The 17,148-nt window shown below is 36.4% G+C and overlaps 1 protein-coding gene across 1 annotated transcript; it reads right to left on the bottom strand.

Moving 5' to 3' along the window:
- Positions 1-1,708: 1,708 nt before the first annotated feature.
- On the bottom strand, positions 1,709-14,889 carry ZNF800 (zinc finger protein 800). Its single transcript, XM_032221647.1, has 5 exons — positions 14,565-14,889; positions 11,190-11,294; positions 8,205-8,300; positions 5,474-5,617; positions 1,709-4,905 (listed from the first exon to the last, which is right to left on the bottom strand). Exons 2-5 carry the CDS (start codon positions 11,245-11,247, stop codon positions 3,143-3,145), a joined length of 2,061 nt encoding a protein of 686 aa, XP_032077538.1. The 5' UTR covers positions 11,248-11,294; positions 14,565-14,889; the 3' UTR covers positions 1,709-3,142.
- Between the last annotated feature and the right edge of the window lie 2,259 nt (positions 14,890-17,148).

A 17,148-nucleotide genomic window follows, 5' to 3' on the forward strand; every position in this document is an offset into this window, starting at 1 on the left:
AGTACATTCTCTACTTAATCAATGTGATCTATCAGTACCCCAGAAGTGCATCTTATCTTCTCCATCGCACCACCTACCCTATGGAATGAAGTATCTCCCAAGATTTAACACACACACCCCCAATTTGCTGAAACTTTGAAGAGCCCTGAAGTCTGGGGTGTTTCCCCAGGCCTTTGCTTTGATTAAAGGATAGGAAGCTACATAGTTTTCATTTCATATGAACTGTGGTGGCACAAAATGCAGTATTGTAAGTCTACTTCTGCTGACTGCTGGCTGCCTGCAATTCGGTAGTTCGATTCTCACTGGCTCAAGGTTGACAGCCTTCCATCCTTCTGAGGTCAGTAAAATGAGGCAGCTGAGAGAGAATGCATGACATGCCAGCAAAGTCAAATTTAGGCATTTTTTTGAATTTTTGACATGCCCCAAAAATTTGCCATCACTGCCCTAGAAGATAAGAAGAAAACAAATCTCGCACCCTAAACTGCATAAATCTGATATAGTCACTGTTCTTACAGGTTTTCCATGGTAATGTATATAAACAATATCTAACTAAGCATTTTATAAAGAGGGCCTAAGTATATTTAGCTGAAATAATTTCCAGTTTATTCAAATAAAGTACATTTATCCAAGCATGTACATTCAACATAGAACATTTCCAGAAACAATTACAGTCCATTTTCCATTCACAGTTTTTTAGTGCAAAGCACTAAAAGGCCAAACATGTTATCTATTCAAAAAAGAATATTTTTTTTATTTATGATCAACATTTTTAGATATATTTTGTACAAAAGGTTTATATGGACACAAGGCATTCCCTTAGCAAGGGAGTCAACCAGTATTTTACAAACGGCATTTCTTCTGATATTCAGTATCTGGCAATTTGACACAAATCACTAAACATTTTCTAAAATTTTTAAAAAAGTGCACAAACCTGCCAAAAATTCATAATGGAAGGTGTGCTACTGTTTTGCTATAGAACTGATTATAAAATAGACAATAATGAGCAAGCCCCTCATAAACTTTACAAAAAAAGCCAAGTGCTACCTAAAGTGGTCATTCAACATTTTGTGGACAAAACAAAAAAAAATCCTTGCACTATTATTCTTAGGCAATAATTAACAAACTACAAAACAAATATTTGAATCTGAATATACTACCAAAAAAACCCAACTACTATCTTCACAGGAATATTAGTGTAATGTCTTTAGAAGAAATCACTAAAAGAAATTTAAACTCTGGCTATTAAAGTGCTTGTGTGTAATTTTATTTTTTTAAAGAACAATTAAAATAGGGGAATGTGGGTAGTTTGTAAACCTCCATATGAAAAACTGTTGAATGTGCTAATCATTCAAAATCACTATAGATTTTGATAGTACAATTCAGATTTAATACTCCCCAAAATTACTCAACCATGAATTGAATTTAAAGCAAATGCTAGATTACAATTCATTCAAATTATACTAAGAAAACTGCTCATATACATTCATTTATATATATATAAAAATATTTTAAGTACATCACAAAGCATTTGCTTAGTAGTATATCACAACGAACATAAAATCTTTTCAGTAAAATCAGAATTAAGTAAAGACCACACCTAGGAAGCACCTGTTCTAGGTGGTAATTTCATTTTAAAATATTTGCAAACTTTCCTTTTAAAATGTTCATTTCATTACTAGCACTCCAGAACTGCATCACGTTTTCAATTTTAGGTGTTATTTTTAATGAATTTTAATTTTGTTGAAAATATTAGGCAAGATGTTACATTGTTTAAGAGTCAACACATTTAATCTGAAAACAGCTTATTCTCATATTACTATTCTAGATTTTAGTGGTTCTAATTTCAAATATTATCACATTATTTTAACTAAGGAGAAATACATATATAATATAAACTATAACCGATTTTAAAGGTTTTCTGTTTATTAGTAGCATATAAGCTTACCACATAGAAATCAGATTTTCTCTGATAAGTTGGTTGCTCATTTGGGTAAAAAGTGAGAAAACATTCAATTGATACCCATAATTTTTGATCCAGTAGAAACTTTTATCTACAGGATAGGAAGGGACACCTTTACTAAAAATTCTGTGTTCTCTTTGTATCACTTCCCTCACTGCTGACAAGTCCTTTCTAAATATGGGGAAAAGGGAAAAATAAGCTATAGGTTCAAAGGTCTAGATTATCACTGGTTTAGAGATCCATTTTTTTATTTTATAAAAAGCTAAAAGAAAACAAAAACTAACCAGCCAACCTTTCAACCAACCTGAAAATACCTTTCAAATGCTTGGAAACTTGTCTTACATAATTTTTAAATTGCCAGAACAAGTAATTTAATTGTATGAAGTTACCTTCAATTAAAGAAGTTGTTGCACCTGTTTACTGAGATACACTCACATTTCTCTTAAATTGAAACAAGTTTTCTCTGTCATAGGAATTTAAAAACACTATTCTTTCTTTAACTGCTGGTTGTCCAAGATTTTTCAATTAAGGGAAAGGTAATTTAGAACTGTTCCATATTTTCATTACATACAATAAAATAGGCTATCTGATACCCCTACCCAGTCCAAATTAATTATGTAAAAAAGAAGTTAAAATTTCGGGGGAAAATGACCAACTACCAAAAACACTCCTCAAATAAAAGATTTTTTTTTGAGTGACAATCTTCTCCTAATACAAAAGGAATGGTGGTTTAAATACAAAAGTATTAACTCTAGGGTTTAAGAATTATATAACATTAATTTAAAATACAAATGTATTTTCCAAATTTTATGCCAAAAATGATGTATTAAAGCAACATACTGAGGCGACATCACATCTATAGATCTTCAGTTCATATATGCTTGCTGTGCCTGGTCAGTACCAATGAAGTGCAAAGTTAATTTTAAAAATCATTTTGAACTATGGAACTATTAACAAAATATTATGCAAATACTAATATATAATATTAAACTTTGAAGAATTGTGTGTGTATTAACTTAAACTGCTTTTAGGTTCACTGCCATGAAAAAAAATCTTAAAACGCTTTTTTTAATGAATGCAAGAGTCTTTTACCGTCTGAAGCATTAGATCTATAAAAATGTGATTGCACTTTAAGTACCAATGGAAAATTTAGGCATGTATTTAAGAAGGCACTAGTATTCTTCAACAGACAAGAGCTTTAGATCTTGTACTTCTGCCTTTGGTTTTGTTGTCTTCAGGTGAATGTGTCACATTTACTTTATGAGTCTTCTTGTGATGTTCTAAGAAAGTCTTTTTGGCAAATGCTTTTCCACATTTATTGCATCTGTGCAGAGAAAAGTTTTTTGTGACTTTCACTTCAATGCCAACATCAGTTCCTTCATATTTTTTATTTGGCGAGTTAGAGGTAATGTCTTGTTTTGAACCATTCTGTTTACCTTCATCCCTCTGAGGGCCTCTTTTTGCCACCTTTTTTAGAATGCAGTCAATAGGTTTTTTTATTGCTCGGATTTCTAAACTTGCAGTTATCTTACCAAGGTAACGTGAAGACTTTTTATGTACTACAGTTATGTGTCTTATCACATCACGCTTCCGGCGTGTTTCATAAGTGCAGAGGGGACACCTATAGAATTTAACATAAATATTATTTCCATCTGTGTGCAAGTCAATGTGCTTTGTTAAGTTTTGTTTAGAAGTAAATTGGCGTTTACAAAGTTTACAGTAAAGCTTTTTAAAATCAAAGCCAACTGACAGCCTTGGCTTCCTGGGCTTTTTGAGACCACTTGCAAGAGACTGGTTATTTGACTTTGATTTCTGACAGGTCTGCTTAACTTTATTTTTTTTAGCTGGAGTTACATTCTTTTTTCCAGTGGATGATATGCCTTTTCGTTCAGTGGGTGTTTTCTTTTTTTCACTGGATACTGCATTCTTTCTCTCAATGGATGATGTATTTTTTCTTTCATTTGAATTATTTATTCCCTTTACTTCATTCTGCAAAGAACTACAGATGGAAGGCGTAGATACTGTAGATTCTGCTGGTTCGATTTTCACTTTCACTTCTGCATTAGGCTTTCGCTCTCTTTTAGGATTCTTAATAGAAAGAGTTATCTTGTGAACAATTTGCATGTGCCTTTTAAGCATTACCTGGGAACTATATTTCCTCTTACACAAGAGGCATTTGCAAGCAGTTAAATTGTACTCAGCTTTTGAAGGCTTTTGTTTTTGTGTTCTAGCAGTTTTTCCAGAGGTTTTATCCAAGGATAAAGGCTGTCCAGGTTTTGTAGCTATATCAGGAGTTATAGAATCCCGTCTCAGTCCTCTATGAACTTCATCAAAATGCCTTCTTACATTGGCTTTTGTAGCAAATGATTTAATACACAAAGGACAACTTTTACCCAAAGTTACCAAAACATTCTTATTGCGACCCCTTCTAGATATCTGATTTGGCCTTTTTTTAATTTGAATAAATTTCTTTAGTTCTTCCATCTTTTTTTTATGGACTTTCCTAATATGACGGCGTATACTGCGTCTGGAATGAAATTCTTTTTTACACAGGGAACAAATTAATTGATGACCCGAATCAGAATTATTATCACATTCTAATTCAGGTTTTGAACATGGGGCAGGTTCTTCTGGAGTTGGCATTATCTTGTCAACAACTAAGGGAGGAGTCTCTTCAGCTTTTGTTTCTGAAGTATCTGACACTGGTTTAGGAGGAGGTTCTGTTGCATGTTCTGGTGTTTCTACAGAAGCTTGGTCAGGAATAGCGTTTGGGTCAGTGTTCTCCACTGAACTATCTGCCTTTGAGACATACTGAAATACAGCATTCTGGTTTGTTTCTATAGGTTCCAAACGTATTATATAATCTTGCTTGTTCACTCGTGGATACATAGCTTCTAGGAGATCAGTTATGGCTTGACTCTGTTTATCATTTATATCAGGAGAGTCTAAAATATAAAACAGAGTGTTTAAATTAGACAATTTTACAACTGTCACTAAAAAGTGTTTTTTTAAATAATATAACAGTAAAGTACATTAAAACAACATTATAAGAGGAGAAGACAGCACCATAAATGCTCTTCCATAGACATTCAAATGAACTAACATTCAGCCTTTTCTGTTCTGGAAACATTAACCACCTTTGTTTCAGAAAGGAAAGGGAAATGAGTAGCTCAAAATCCCATCACATACAGTACCTCACAGAACACTTATATATAGTGTGTAACCACAGGTTTTTTAAAGATAAATTAAAATAAGTACCTGCCAATTTATTTGCTCATATTTTTAATATTACCTTTGCCCTTTTCCATTCTCTTTAGAAACTCCTGTAAGAGGTATCTTCTATTCATAATGTACAGTACGAATATAGTACAGATTCAAGAAATTCTATTTTTAAGAGTATGTATGCATGCTTTATAGAAAAAAAGCTATATTTTAACAATCACTATCCTTAAAAGCATTATCCCACTATAACTTTCAAATCTGAAGAAGAAAATTTAGAGAAGAGAAACTTACTGTCATCCATCCGAAGACTTGGTGGACAATAGTATTTTTTATGAGTTATTAAATTTGGTAGCCCTCTGAAGAGACTGCGGCAGAATTTGCATTCAAAAATGGTATCCACGTCTTTTAGCAAAATATGCTTGAGTTGTTTAGTTCCTAAACAAATCATTTAAAATTTTTTACCAGGACAGCATATTCACTTGAACAATTCGCTTTAACTGATGTTAGCTAAACGATAAAAAAAATTGCTTTATCTAACCATCAAAAACAGTAGAATTCAAATGAATTGTGTGGTAATATTTCATCCATGCAAAAAAGCCACTTTACCTGAAAATAATAAGATTGCTTCAACAATGTGGTTAGAAAATATCTGGTTTGCATGCTACAAGCTTACCAGGTATAATTTAACTGGCAGATGCATGCTCCTATCTATAAATTTCAAGAATGCATTAATTCTTTTTCATTCTCCAGTTTAGGCTATACAAATATTCTGGCTGTTATATACAATCTATCTTTCTTTATTCTTTCTCTCTCGCGCGCTCTTTCTTTCTCTTTCTTCTTTATTCCTTTCTCTCTCCCTCTGTCTCTCTTCCCTTCCTCCCTCCCTTCCTTCCGTCTACCTCAGCTGTGAGTGTGGGTAGCATAAAAAGTGACACAGTAGAACCTCTGGTCACGACCATAATTTGTTCCATAACTTTGGTCGTAACCTGATTTGGTCTTGACCCAAACATAATTTTGGAAATTTGGCATTTACAAAAAAAAATGGTGCGGAAGGGAAAATCGGCTGTGAAAAAAAAATTGTGAATTATTTGGTGGGAACCCAATTTGGTCATGAGAAGCGTTCGTGATTAGAGGTTCTACTGTATATTGTAATGCCATCATGAAACATATGAAATACATGACTATTGTTTAATAGTTATGTAGCCTTACCACCTGTTGTTTTGCTAGTTTTACTAGTTTATATATAATTAAAAACCTTATGTTATTTAAAAAGCCACAATTCCCAGTAATATTTTACAATACTCTAGAATCATTTAAAGAAAAACAGATTTTTTTGAAAAGTATCATTTCTACTATCAACAACAAAAACTACACTCTTAAGTAGCAATATGAAAGCATTAAAGCACTCTGATCTTAAAATGTTATACTATAATTTCCTGAATGAACAATTATGTCTTCGATATAAATCATACTGTTTCCTGAAAGAAGACCGGTTGGGAGATATTTGATCTATTTTGGAGAGAGTCTTCTATAATTGAGATGCTTCATGTTTTGATTCATTCATCCTACTTCATCATAGGAGGATATGTTCTGCACCAAATGCAGATTTCAGAAAAACTGATGGATAAGCCTATTAAGTGTACTGCAGCAATTCTACTAAGGATACCTCAACCAGGCTACAGTCATAGTAGGAACACCAGGTAGAACATGATGTAGGTCATACTTTCATTTAAAATATCTATGCCTGATATGACATAAAAGCTACAAGTTCAATACCTCTGAGGGCTACAAAATGCTTCAAGTTCAAGCCACCTTGACAACAAAACATAAGCTGCCTTGAGTTCAAAATGCTCTGTTTTCACTATGCAAGAACTAATTTAAGTGTAAAATGAACTGCTTCTATCATCTTGGAAATGTTTCATGCTTTAGACACATTCAAAATGACTGAACAGCTTATCTCTTATTCTAAATCAACTATTACATAGATAAGAAATTGTGTATATAAAAAACAAAGATTATAAATTGGGAAAATATTTTGAGTGATAGATCAAAAGGGACAAGTGGTCCAGGACAATTGTAAAATAATCTAATTGCAGTATTATTCATTACAGTCATATTAACTTGTAGTGAATATACACTAAAATACTGCAGAGAAATCTGACAGTCCATGTAGATTTATAAGACAGCTCTGAGATATTTTCATAATTTAGAATGAATGTAAAGTATACGTAGGTACATTTTAAGACTCTTAGATAAAAAGTATATCCTAATACCTAACAAGATATGTGTATTCAAATTCAAAGTTTTTACTTTTATTATTGCCATTAGTATAGAACTTGTAACCTCCAAAGTCATTCTTATAACCTCTAGAGCAGTGATGGTGAACTTTTTCAGCACTGAGTGACCAAACTGGAAAGCATGTGCATGTCCGTGCACCGGAACGCCAGAAACCTGAAGACCAGTTGGCCGGTGTGCATGCGCGCTACCAGATGGTCTGCTGGCACCCCTGAGCACCAGAAACCCGAAGACCAGCTGGCCAGCACACGCATGCCCGTTTTCTAGCACTCCAGCGCCTGCAAAGACCAGCTGGCTGGCACCGGAAATCAGAAGAGCAGCTGGTGACTCTGCCTGCTACCTCTGGATCATGTACCATAGGTTTGCCATCACTGATCTAGTGTCTCCAAAAGTTAGTTAGTAAATTAATTAGTTCATTAGTTTATATTTCATATTTCTTAACCACTCATATCACTCAGAAAGGGGGTCTGGGTAATGATGTTGTTATGAAAAATATTACATGGGAATTAACTGACTTAATGACCATTAAAAGTTAAATTAAGTTAAATTAAATTTTTTGTCCTGACACTGCCTACTTTTTTTAGTTTAAAACTCTAGATATTGTACTCAGATGACAAGCATCTCTTCAGGCCAAATAAGGTTGTACATGGTAAAATGAATTAATCATGAAAGTATCCCAAAAATATTAAAAGAAAAAAAAGAAAAATAATAAACAAAAGAAGTATACCTGATCGAAAACATTCAATAATTTGCTGGATTCCAGATTTTGATGTATGAAAAGGCTGCTGTAATAAAGGTGGGTCTCCAGGTTCCAGCACACGTACTATAAAATATTGAAAATGGAAATTTTAATTGAGTCACTACATGAATGGTGGCATATACTTAACCAACTTAAGTTTTTGTTTGTGCTTCATGCTTTTGTTTTTGAGGAAAAGCAAGTGTACATTTTGTTAATTAAGTATTAATCTATTTTGTTAACATAACACAGAAATATTTTTTCACATATAACACAAATATTTTTTCACATATAACACAAGAAATTCAAAAAAAGACACATGTATACAAATAGATACATATTGTACTTCTAAGGCACATAATTTATCAAAGGAAAAATAAAATGTGTTCTGTGTCATTTCTTTAATTGATATTAGTGCAGCAACAACAATAATTTAGACTATATTTGCAAGGAAAACAATTATCTCAACTGTAGAGTATGCTGGAAAGTTTTAGTCATGTTAAAAAAATCTATATTAATCAATTATATGTTTCAGTAAAACAATTCTTCTACAATAATTAGCATATTTATGTACTATAAATGAATTAATTCCTTTAGTTTTAAACATCTGTACAACCTGTACACCTATATTATGTAAAATACCTCTGCAGTATAAAATGCCTCTTATGAACCCTGTGTAGATCTAAACAAAACATTATTTAGCTCATGTACCAATTCTTGTATTCTTTGATCTCTCAGTGCCTTTGACACTCTTCATCCCAATATCCTTGTGTGCTGGCCCTGGGAACTGGGGGCACTGTTTTGTGGTGGTTTTCTTTCTTTCTCTGTGACTGGTTCCAATCAGTGTTGGTTGAGAGGACGGATCATTCCCTACCCCTCCTTTATAGGCTGTAGGTTTTATTCTTTCCCTTTTTTTTCAGTATCTCCACAAAACCACTGGGTGAGGTCATATGCAGTTTGAGGTATAGCAATATCAATAGCACTTAAACCTACCAGTATATATCACTTCGCAGTGCTTTACAGCCATCTCTAAGCAATTTACAGAGTCATCATATTGCCCCCAACAATATGGGTCCTCATTTTACCCACTTCAGAAGGATGGGAATCTGAGTTAACCTTATCATATCATACCATATCATCAACATATGGATATGCTGATGATATCCAATTATATATTTTGCCCCTGGGCCAGCCAAGTGAGGCAATTAAGGCTAGGTTTAGATGAAGAAGAACATTCTCTGATTTAACCTATGTGGTTATGGTCTTGATGTTGGTAATACATCAGATATTAATATATAATGGCTAGCATGTTGCCTTAGAATATACAATAATATTTACATGAAACTTTCAATTCTTGGAATAATATACAAGGTGTATATATTTAAATTATAATACTTAATGTTTATTATATTTTATCATTTTATCATTTATTATAATTTAAATGTTTGGATTTGTTGCCATTTTTTTCTAAACTCTTCCTTACTAATTTGATATGTGACCTTTGAATGTTCCTAAGTAATATTTTCTCTGAAAAGAAAATTAATAAAAGCACATTGGAATTTGAATATGGGGTCTGACTTTTGGTAAACTGTTTATACAGTATCTCCTCAGTAATAGGGTTATGCAATGTTTCAAATATGATTCTCATAATACTTCAGAATGTATTACATATTATATATGTAAGGACATGAATGTAACACATCCCTACATTTCCTTGAAACTGCTGTCTTTTTCCTAGGGTCATGTGTCAAACTAGCCCAAGAACAATGTAAAGTTCAATTATTTTTTCTTACATCATATAGACAGAATCTTGCCAGACTAAATCTATATTATCCTGGGAAAGGCTATCTTAAATCTCTCTCTCTTTCCACAATCCAGCTTCAAATTATGTTGTCTCTTGTCTAGCCCCCTTCTTTGGAATGTGCTATCTCCTTCCTGATAACCTTCTGCAGTTACTGTAATCCCTCACATCACCCCTCCCTTCGAAGACACATGTGACAGATGCAGATAGAAATTATATGGACCTGGGAAAAGTGTACAGAGAGGTCCTACAACTGAAACAAATGTTTCAAAGCACCTTCTAAAAATTAATATAAAGTCTTACACTGCCTATTCAGCCATAAAACTAACCAAAATCATGAACTTTTTCCTCAGGTATATAGATATTTACTTGGGAGAAAGCTCACTGAAAACAATGACACAATTTCTTCGATCAGCATGAATACATAGGCAATAACTATATTCATAAAAAGTATCCCACAGATTCTCCAACTGAATGGAGCACATACTCTAACATTAAGAGTGTGTGTGTGTGTGTGTGTGTGTGTGTGTGTGTGTTCATAGAACATGCATACACACACACACACACAAACTTCTTTCTTTAATTTCAACAAAAATTTGAAAAATTGTTTCTAAGCTATATGCATATATACTAAATACTCAGGATCGAGGTATACAGCTATTTTAGCCTGAAAATCATATTTATGTTTTATTATATTTCAGTATATAAAATACTGTTTTATACTTATTTATCAAACTATTTATTTACAAAAACTGTTCCATATGTATTAGAACACTGGTCAGTTTGGTCTAGTAGTTAAGGCACCAAGCTAGAAAACAGGAGTCTGAGTTCTAATCTCATTTTAGCCATGGAAGCAAGCTTGGTGACTGTGGGCCAGTCAGTCTCTCTCAGCCCAACTCATCTCATAGAGCTATTGTTGTGGGAAAATTGTAAGAGGAAGGTGTATTGGATAGGTTTGCCACCTTGAGTTATCTGTTAAAATAATAAAGGCATGGTACAATAAAATAAAATAAACTACACTTGTCAAGTCCAGACAAATAAACATGCTATATCTAAACAATTTCATGTAACATTAATATATTTTACCCAAGTATTTCACAGAAAATAAAACTTAATATGTGAAGAATACAAAAATTGCAAAAGTGGGAAATTTAGTATTAAGACAATTCTATTACCTGGTTCACAGCATCCATGGTGGTGGTCAGTCTGACAGTACTTGTCTCTAAGAGGCATTTTCTACATCAATAACTGGCTTTCCTTCTACATTCAGTAGATTGTTTCTGATAAAATAAACAAATATTAATTGTTTTACATGGTAATTTATCAAACCAATAGTCTGAAAAATCAGCTGTGGATATGGAACACATTTTTAGACATGAAAAAATAAATTCAAACTATGATTGTGTGCGTGCAGAAGCACACACGCGCGCGCACACACACAGTTTAGTACATCAAAAAGATACCCTTAAAGAGTTATAGCTTATATAACTATTACCATTAGAAGTTGTTGCATCAATTTGCTTCTGAACCAAATTTTCTAACACAACTTGTCACTCCTGATTCAAATTAGTCTAATTTATGCCCTGTCTATAGCCCCCTCCCTTTTATCTCAGATCTGCCTGTCAGTTTTGAACCTACTTAGCTTACTGATGGAGCTAATGTCGGCATTCAAATGGCAAAAGAACCACCGAAAAAACAAAAGTTAGAAAATATATAGTCCTAAAATAGCCTTTACATTTTCTAAAGGCCCAGACAGTGCTGTGGCTGCTTGCAGCTACCATAATTGCCACCCAAGAAAGACCTAGATCAGATGAATCAGTATAATATAGGATTTTAAATCCAGAAAAGAATTCAAGGTCATATATTCATTACAAACATGATATGTTGTAAATGAATTCCAAAGGTAACAGGGATAGGCAATTTGCAGTTCAGATTATGTGTAGCAATTGGTTTACATTCATGACCCTCAAGCTAATTATAAAATATTTTTGCTATTGATCAATTTAGTCTTTTGATTACCTGAAGTGAGATACTGTAAGCTATAATAGGAATAAAAGAAATGGTGGTATTTTCTGTTCTGGCTATGCCATTCTTGCTTCAATCTCATCCATCATTTTCATGTATAATGCATGTCTAAATAGATTATCCCAACAAAAAAGTTTATCAACTTGATCTGCACTGCTAGCATATGTATTTTCAATGAGAACTAATACTGTGTTTTTCAATTCAGCTTTGATAGAAATAAAAGTTCTGAAATGAATTCCACCTTAACTATTGTATGTAGAAAAGAGGTTTATTCATTTGCAGGTTTTTTAATTCAATACTTTATTATGAACCTAGATTCTATATATTATCCAACAATATCATATTAGTTGTACCAATACTGTTTCATTCATTTCCTCTGAATCGCCACACATATGAATTTACATATACCTTGTACTACAAAGCTAAACTACATTAATTCCAGCACCACTGGAATTACTGATATATTGGATTGAAACTAGAAATATCCAGGCAGTTAAATTTGTTCGGTGATTTGTTGGGTCACTATCTTTATCTCAGCCTAACTCACAGTATGTTGTTATGAGATCTCAGATATACAGTAAAATAACTAAAAACGTCACTTGCAAACAATCCTTCATTACAGTAAACTACAAGAATTCCTTCAAAAATAACTGTCAGTTCATATAAAACTGCTACATACTGCGATTGTGCACTTTCTGTTCAATATGTAAGCATTTTAAGAAATTATACCTTCATTCTAAATTTCCTATGCTTGCCATATTTTTGCATCTGTTTTCGTAGGACTGAGTTAATTCAGTGACAGATGGTTTCTATCTATCTAGTTTGGTCAGGAAAGCTAGGCATATTGTGGCTCTGGAAAGCCTAGGAATGTTAGCAAACCATAGCTTATCACATAGGAATCCAATAGACTTCTGAATGTAATTGATAACATCTAAAAGTTTATGAGTCATGGCTATCTACAAACTATATTAATCTGATCCACATAAAACATTAGTTTATGTTTTAAAGGCATTATTTAACATGATTTTGATTAAAAGTGTTTGTATTAAAAGCAAACTCAAGTGTACATCCCTTTCCTTACATATTGGGAAAAGAAATAAATTAGAGTTTAGTGTTCCTGGTATGTGAGATCTATAATTTACATTGTTGTCTTCTTTTTAAAAAAAGCTTTCTTTTATTAAATAAATTGTAAAATTAAAGGGCTTGGAACTTGCTTAGCCACTTACAACAGAAAACTCTAACCATCAGAATCATTGAGACGGATGGCTATAGAAATGTACTTATTATGACATACATTTTTCAAGCCATGTATATACACATTTTCTGTATTATCTATATTAATAGTGTACCTAGTTGCATCTTCTTTATAACAAAATATTATGTGGCAATCTCCCCGTGCAGAATGACAGGTCCTTACTGTTTTTTTTACAGACAACAGACTAAAACCGACCATGTGTAGAATATCTTTTAGCATCTCAAATGCTGGGAAATCTAAAAGGAAAAGAAGAAGAGTGCAACCAGCAGCAAGATGGACAGACTCCCCAGTGATGAGTGTACCAAAAGATGATCTGAGAGACTAGTTTAGAGACAAATCACCATGCAGAAAATCTATCTATGTGATCACTTAGGGTTGACAACAACTCAACCACATATAATCCATTATTCCTCACACACCCACTTTAACCATTGGGCCGACACAGAGGCCCAGAACTGCCTAAGCCAATTCTGCCAGGACTGAGTGTCCGTCCACCTAAGAAAAGGTTTAAAAGAAAATATGGGGAAATGTCCACAACCCAACCCCTTTAGCCCCTTCTTAGGGTTGTCCCCCTAGGGACGCAGTGGCTCAGTGGCTAAGTCGCTGAGCTTGTTGATCAGAAAGGTTGGCAGTTTGAATCTCTAGCGCTGTGTAATTACTTCTGCCAACTTAGCAGTTTGAAACCATGTAAAAAAAATGCAAGTAGAAAAATAGGGACCACTTTGGTGGGAAGGTAACAGCATTCTGTGTGCCTTTGCCGACCACATGACCAGGGAGACGTCTTTGGACAGTGTTGGCTCTTTGGCTTTGAAAGGAAGATGAGCACCACCCTCTAGAGTCGGGAACGAATAGCACATATGTGCGAGGGGAACCTTTACCTTTAGGGTTGTCCCCGAGGGAAAAAAGCACCATCGGATCCATCACCAAGCCCACCTCCATCATTACAGCTTAATCCCACCCCCCTCGAAACATCTTTCCCTCCTGACGCACAAATACAGAAACTTCAGCCGGGAGAGCGCTTCATCCAGAGCGGGCGCCTTCTCCCATCACCTCTGCTCCCCTGGGCGTCTCCTTTTGGGCCACCTGTCACTTAAATCAGTCAGTCTCTTTTACAAAGCAGCGGCGGGGCTCGCACTTTCTCGTTCTCTCCCCACACACAGACACAGACAAGAGGCGCACAAAGTCTCAGCTCGCAGCCTTCGCGGGAGCCGAGCCGGCGTGGCTGTGGAGAGGGGCTGGCCGGAGAAGTTACAACCGCCACCACACCTACCGAGGCTCCTGAAAGACGGGCAGCCGCCAGCCCAGCCGGAGGAGGAGGAGAAGCGGCGATTTTAGCCCATCGAGCGCAACCCGCTCGGCGGCGCTTCGGACGGGATGGCAGTGCGCGCGGGAGGAAAACCGGAGAAGGGCTCTCCAGACAGCGGCAGGTGACAGCGGGAGCCAGCCGAGTCCTCTCACGGGCAGCCGCGCCTCCGCCGAGGAGGAGAGGGGGGAAAGGGGAGCGCTCCCGCAGAGCGTCCCGTGTGAAAGTTACCGCCGCCCGTCCCGCCCAAGCGGCCGCGCGACGCGACCCCGGAGCCGGATGGGCCAAGGGCAGGAAGTGACTGCGGCCGCTGCAGGCCTGGGGCAGCGCAACACGCATGCGCCGCACCCGGCTTCTCCGGCTCGCGCTCTCACACAAACACACGCGCGCGCGCGCACCCTTTCGCGGGTCCGGGGCCACCTCACGCCTCACGGTTCTCTCCTTCCACCTCCTCCACCACCACACACACCGCCCACAGAGCCGATCTCGGGCAGGTGTTATTCCTCCGCGAGGGACCGAAAATTGAAAGAGAGAGAAAAAGAAAAATAAAGGAGGCCAAAAAAAGAGAAAAACAAAAAAGGGGGGAGTGCGCGCGCACACCACTTGTCTCTTCCACGTGCGTTTCAGCCAATGGGAAGGAAGCGGCGCGCGCGATGGCAGTCTACTGGAGGGACTTTTTTCATCCCAAGGAGTGGGGAAGCCTCCGCGTGACGAGTTTGGGAGAGAGCGCGCGGCGTAGCCCCCCGCAGTGGTGCCCGTGGCTCCCGCCGTACTCTGAGCCAGGAATTACGTATCCACACAAGCCAACCACAGACCTTACCTTGTGTGAACTCAGCTGTGGCGTTGATCGAATAAACAAGCCTATATACTAAGAGTTAGAGGACTCAACCCCCTCTGCTTTTGCTGTGGCTTCTAAGCTCCAGTTTAGAAAGCGCTGCGATGGAGTGAAGTGGGGAATTCCACTCGTTGTTCACCCATTTAGGTTAATAGAATAAAATAGAATTATTTATTGGCAAAGTGTGTTTGGGCGCACAAGGAATTTGTCTTTGGTGCATATGCGCTCAGTTTGCATAAAAAGACAAGATACATTCGTCAAGAATCATAAAGTACAACACTTAATGTCATAGCAGAAAGATAGAATCATTCTAAATATTTAGTAAGCCCAAGTGTACACATTGGTGACAATAGAATAGAATAGAATTCTTTATTGGCCAAGTGTGATTGGACACACAAGGAATTTGTCTTGGGTGCATATGCTCTCAGCGTACATAAAAAGACAAGATTCATCAAGAATCAAAGTACAACTCTTAATGGTAGTCATAGAGTACAAATGCCTTGAGGCCTGCCGTTTTCCTCGCTTGTGGTTCCGAAGGGCGATGGGGATGTATGGGAGGAACACTTGCAATCAAGGTTTACAAAATGCAATTGCGGGAGTTTAGGACGAGGCGTGAAGTGACAGATGAAAAGCTTTGCAGAAGCGAAACAAAGCAGCAGAAAGTTCCTACCGCTCGGTCCGCGCAACGCGTTTTCCTGGAAAAGGGGAGTGGCAGCTGTCATTACCGCTGTTCTCCCAGCCCCGGAGTACTTGCAGTGACGCGGGCTTGCCGGGTTTTGAGCATTGGATGGCGGGATGTCCAAAAACATTGCTTGTGCCGGCGTACCAGACTCCCGTCGGTTCTTTACTGAATACTTTGGTTTGCCCCGTCTTATTGCTGTTGGGCTTCATCGACCGTTCTTTGTGCAATCTTCCTGCGTAGCAAAGATAGCGTTGTGCTCACACTGTTGTAAGAAGTATAGCATCATTGCAGGTATCTAAAGTACCATAGGCTGCATCCAAGTAATCTAAACGCGGTGGAAATAATGTTTGCACCCTATTTACGGCCGCAAAGCCATCAGTGCCTGATGAAACCTGGAGTTGGACAAGAATGCAGTGGGATAACCAGGAAGAAAGGAAGCAGAACTTCACTTGCACTGCATGGAAATCGAATGGCTTTGTAAGATAAGTACAATATATATCTATAATGGACGTACAGTAATTTTATGCTTTGCAAAACTTCTGAAGTCCTGTAGAACCATCAAAATAAAATATTCTGTGTGTTTACCTTGACAGTAAGAGAAGAGGGAACATTTTATTCTGCTTATTCGGATGAATTGCCTCATCCGAATATGGTTAAAACCACAGAATGTAGAAGATAACTGAATATCAACGAAATACTCTTGCAATGTTCTTTTTCTCTTTGGAGGAAAGGGAGTAGCCCTTCCAAATTAGAATGATGGGAAATGGCCATTTCTCTATTGACGAGATGTACATTGCTTCTTATTAAGGAGTAGGTACAGGGCATTTAGTAGCCTAAGAACAAAAAAAGTTGCTTTCTACTATTTTCTTCCATTATACTTTGAGTTTTGGGGCTCAATTTGTGTATTCAGCATAGTTTTCTTATGCTATATACACATTTCCATCTCTTTAGCATGGATTCCTATCATGTCTGAAAATTTTAAAATAGGGGAGTTTAAGGTAGTTGTTACTAAAGATTGCCTTCTTTCTTCCTCA

The sequence above is a fragment of the Thamnophis elegans genome, chromosome 7 (assembly GCF_009769535.1).
Source record: "Thamnophis elegans isolate rThaEle1 chromosome 7, rThaEle1.pri, whole genome shotgun sequence".
Lineage (NCBI taxonomy): Eukaryota > Metazoa > Chordata > Lepidosauria > Squamata > Colubridae > Thamnophis > Thamnophis elegans.

Coding starts and splice junctions, on each gene's coding strand:
- ZNF800 (XM_032221647.1), bottom strand. CDS start 11,247: ATGCCTCTTAGAGACAAGTACTGTCAGACTGACCACCACCATGGATGC. Junction 5,618..8,204: donor TATTGAATGTTTTCGATCAG/GTATACTTCTTT, acceptor TGATTTGTTTAG/GAACTAAACAACTCAAGCAT. Junction 4,906..5,473: donor AAGTCTTCGGATGGATGACA/GTAAGTTTCTCT, acceptor TTTATATTTTAG/ACTCTCCTGATATAAATGAT.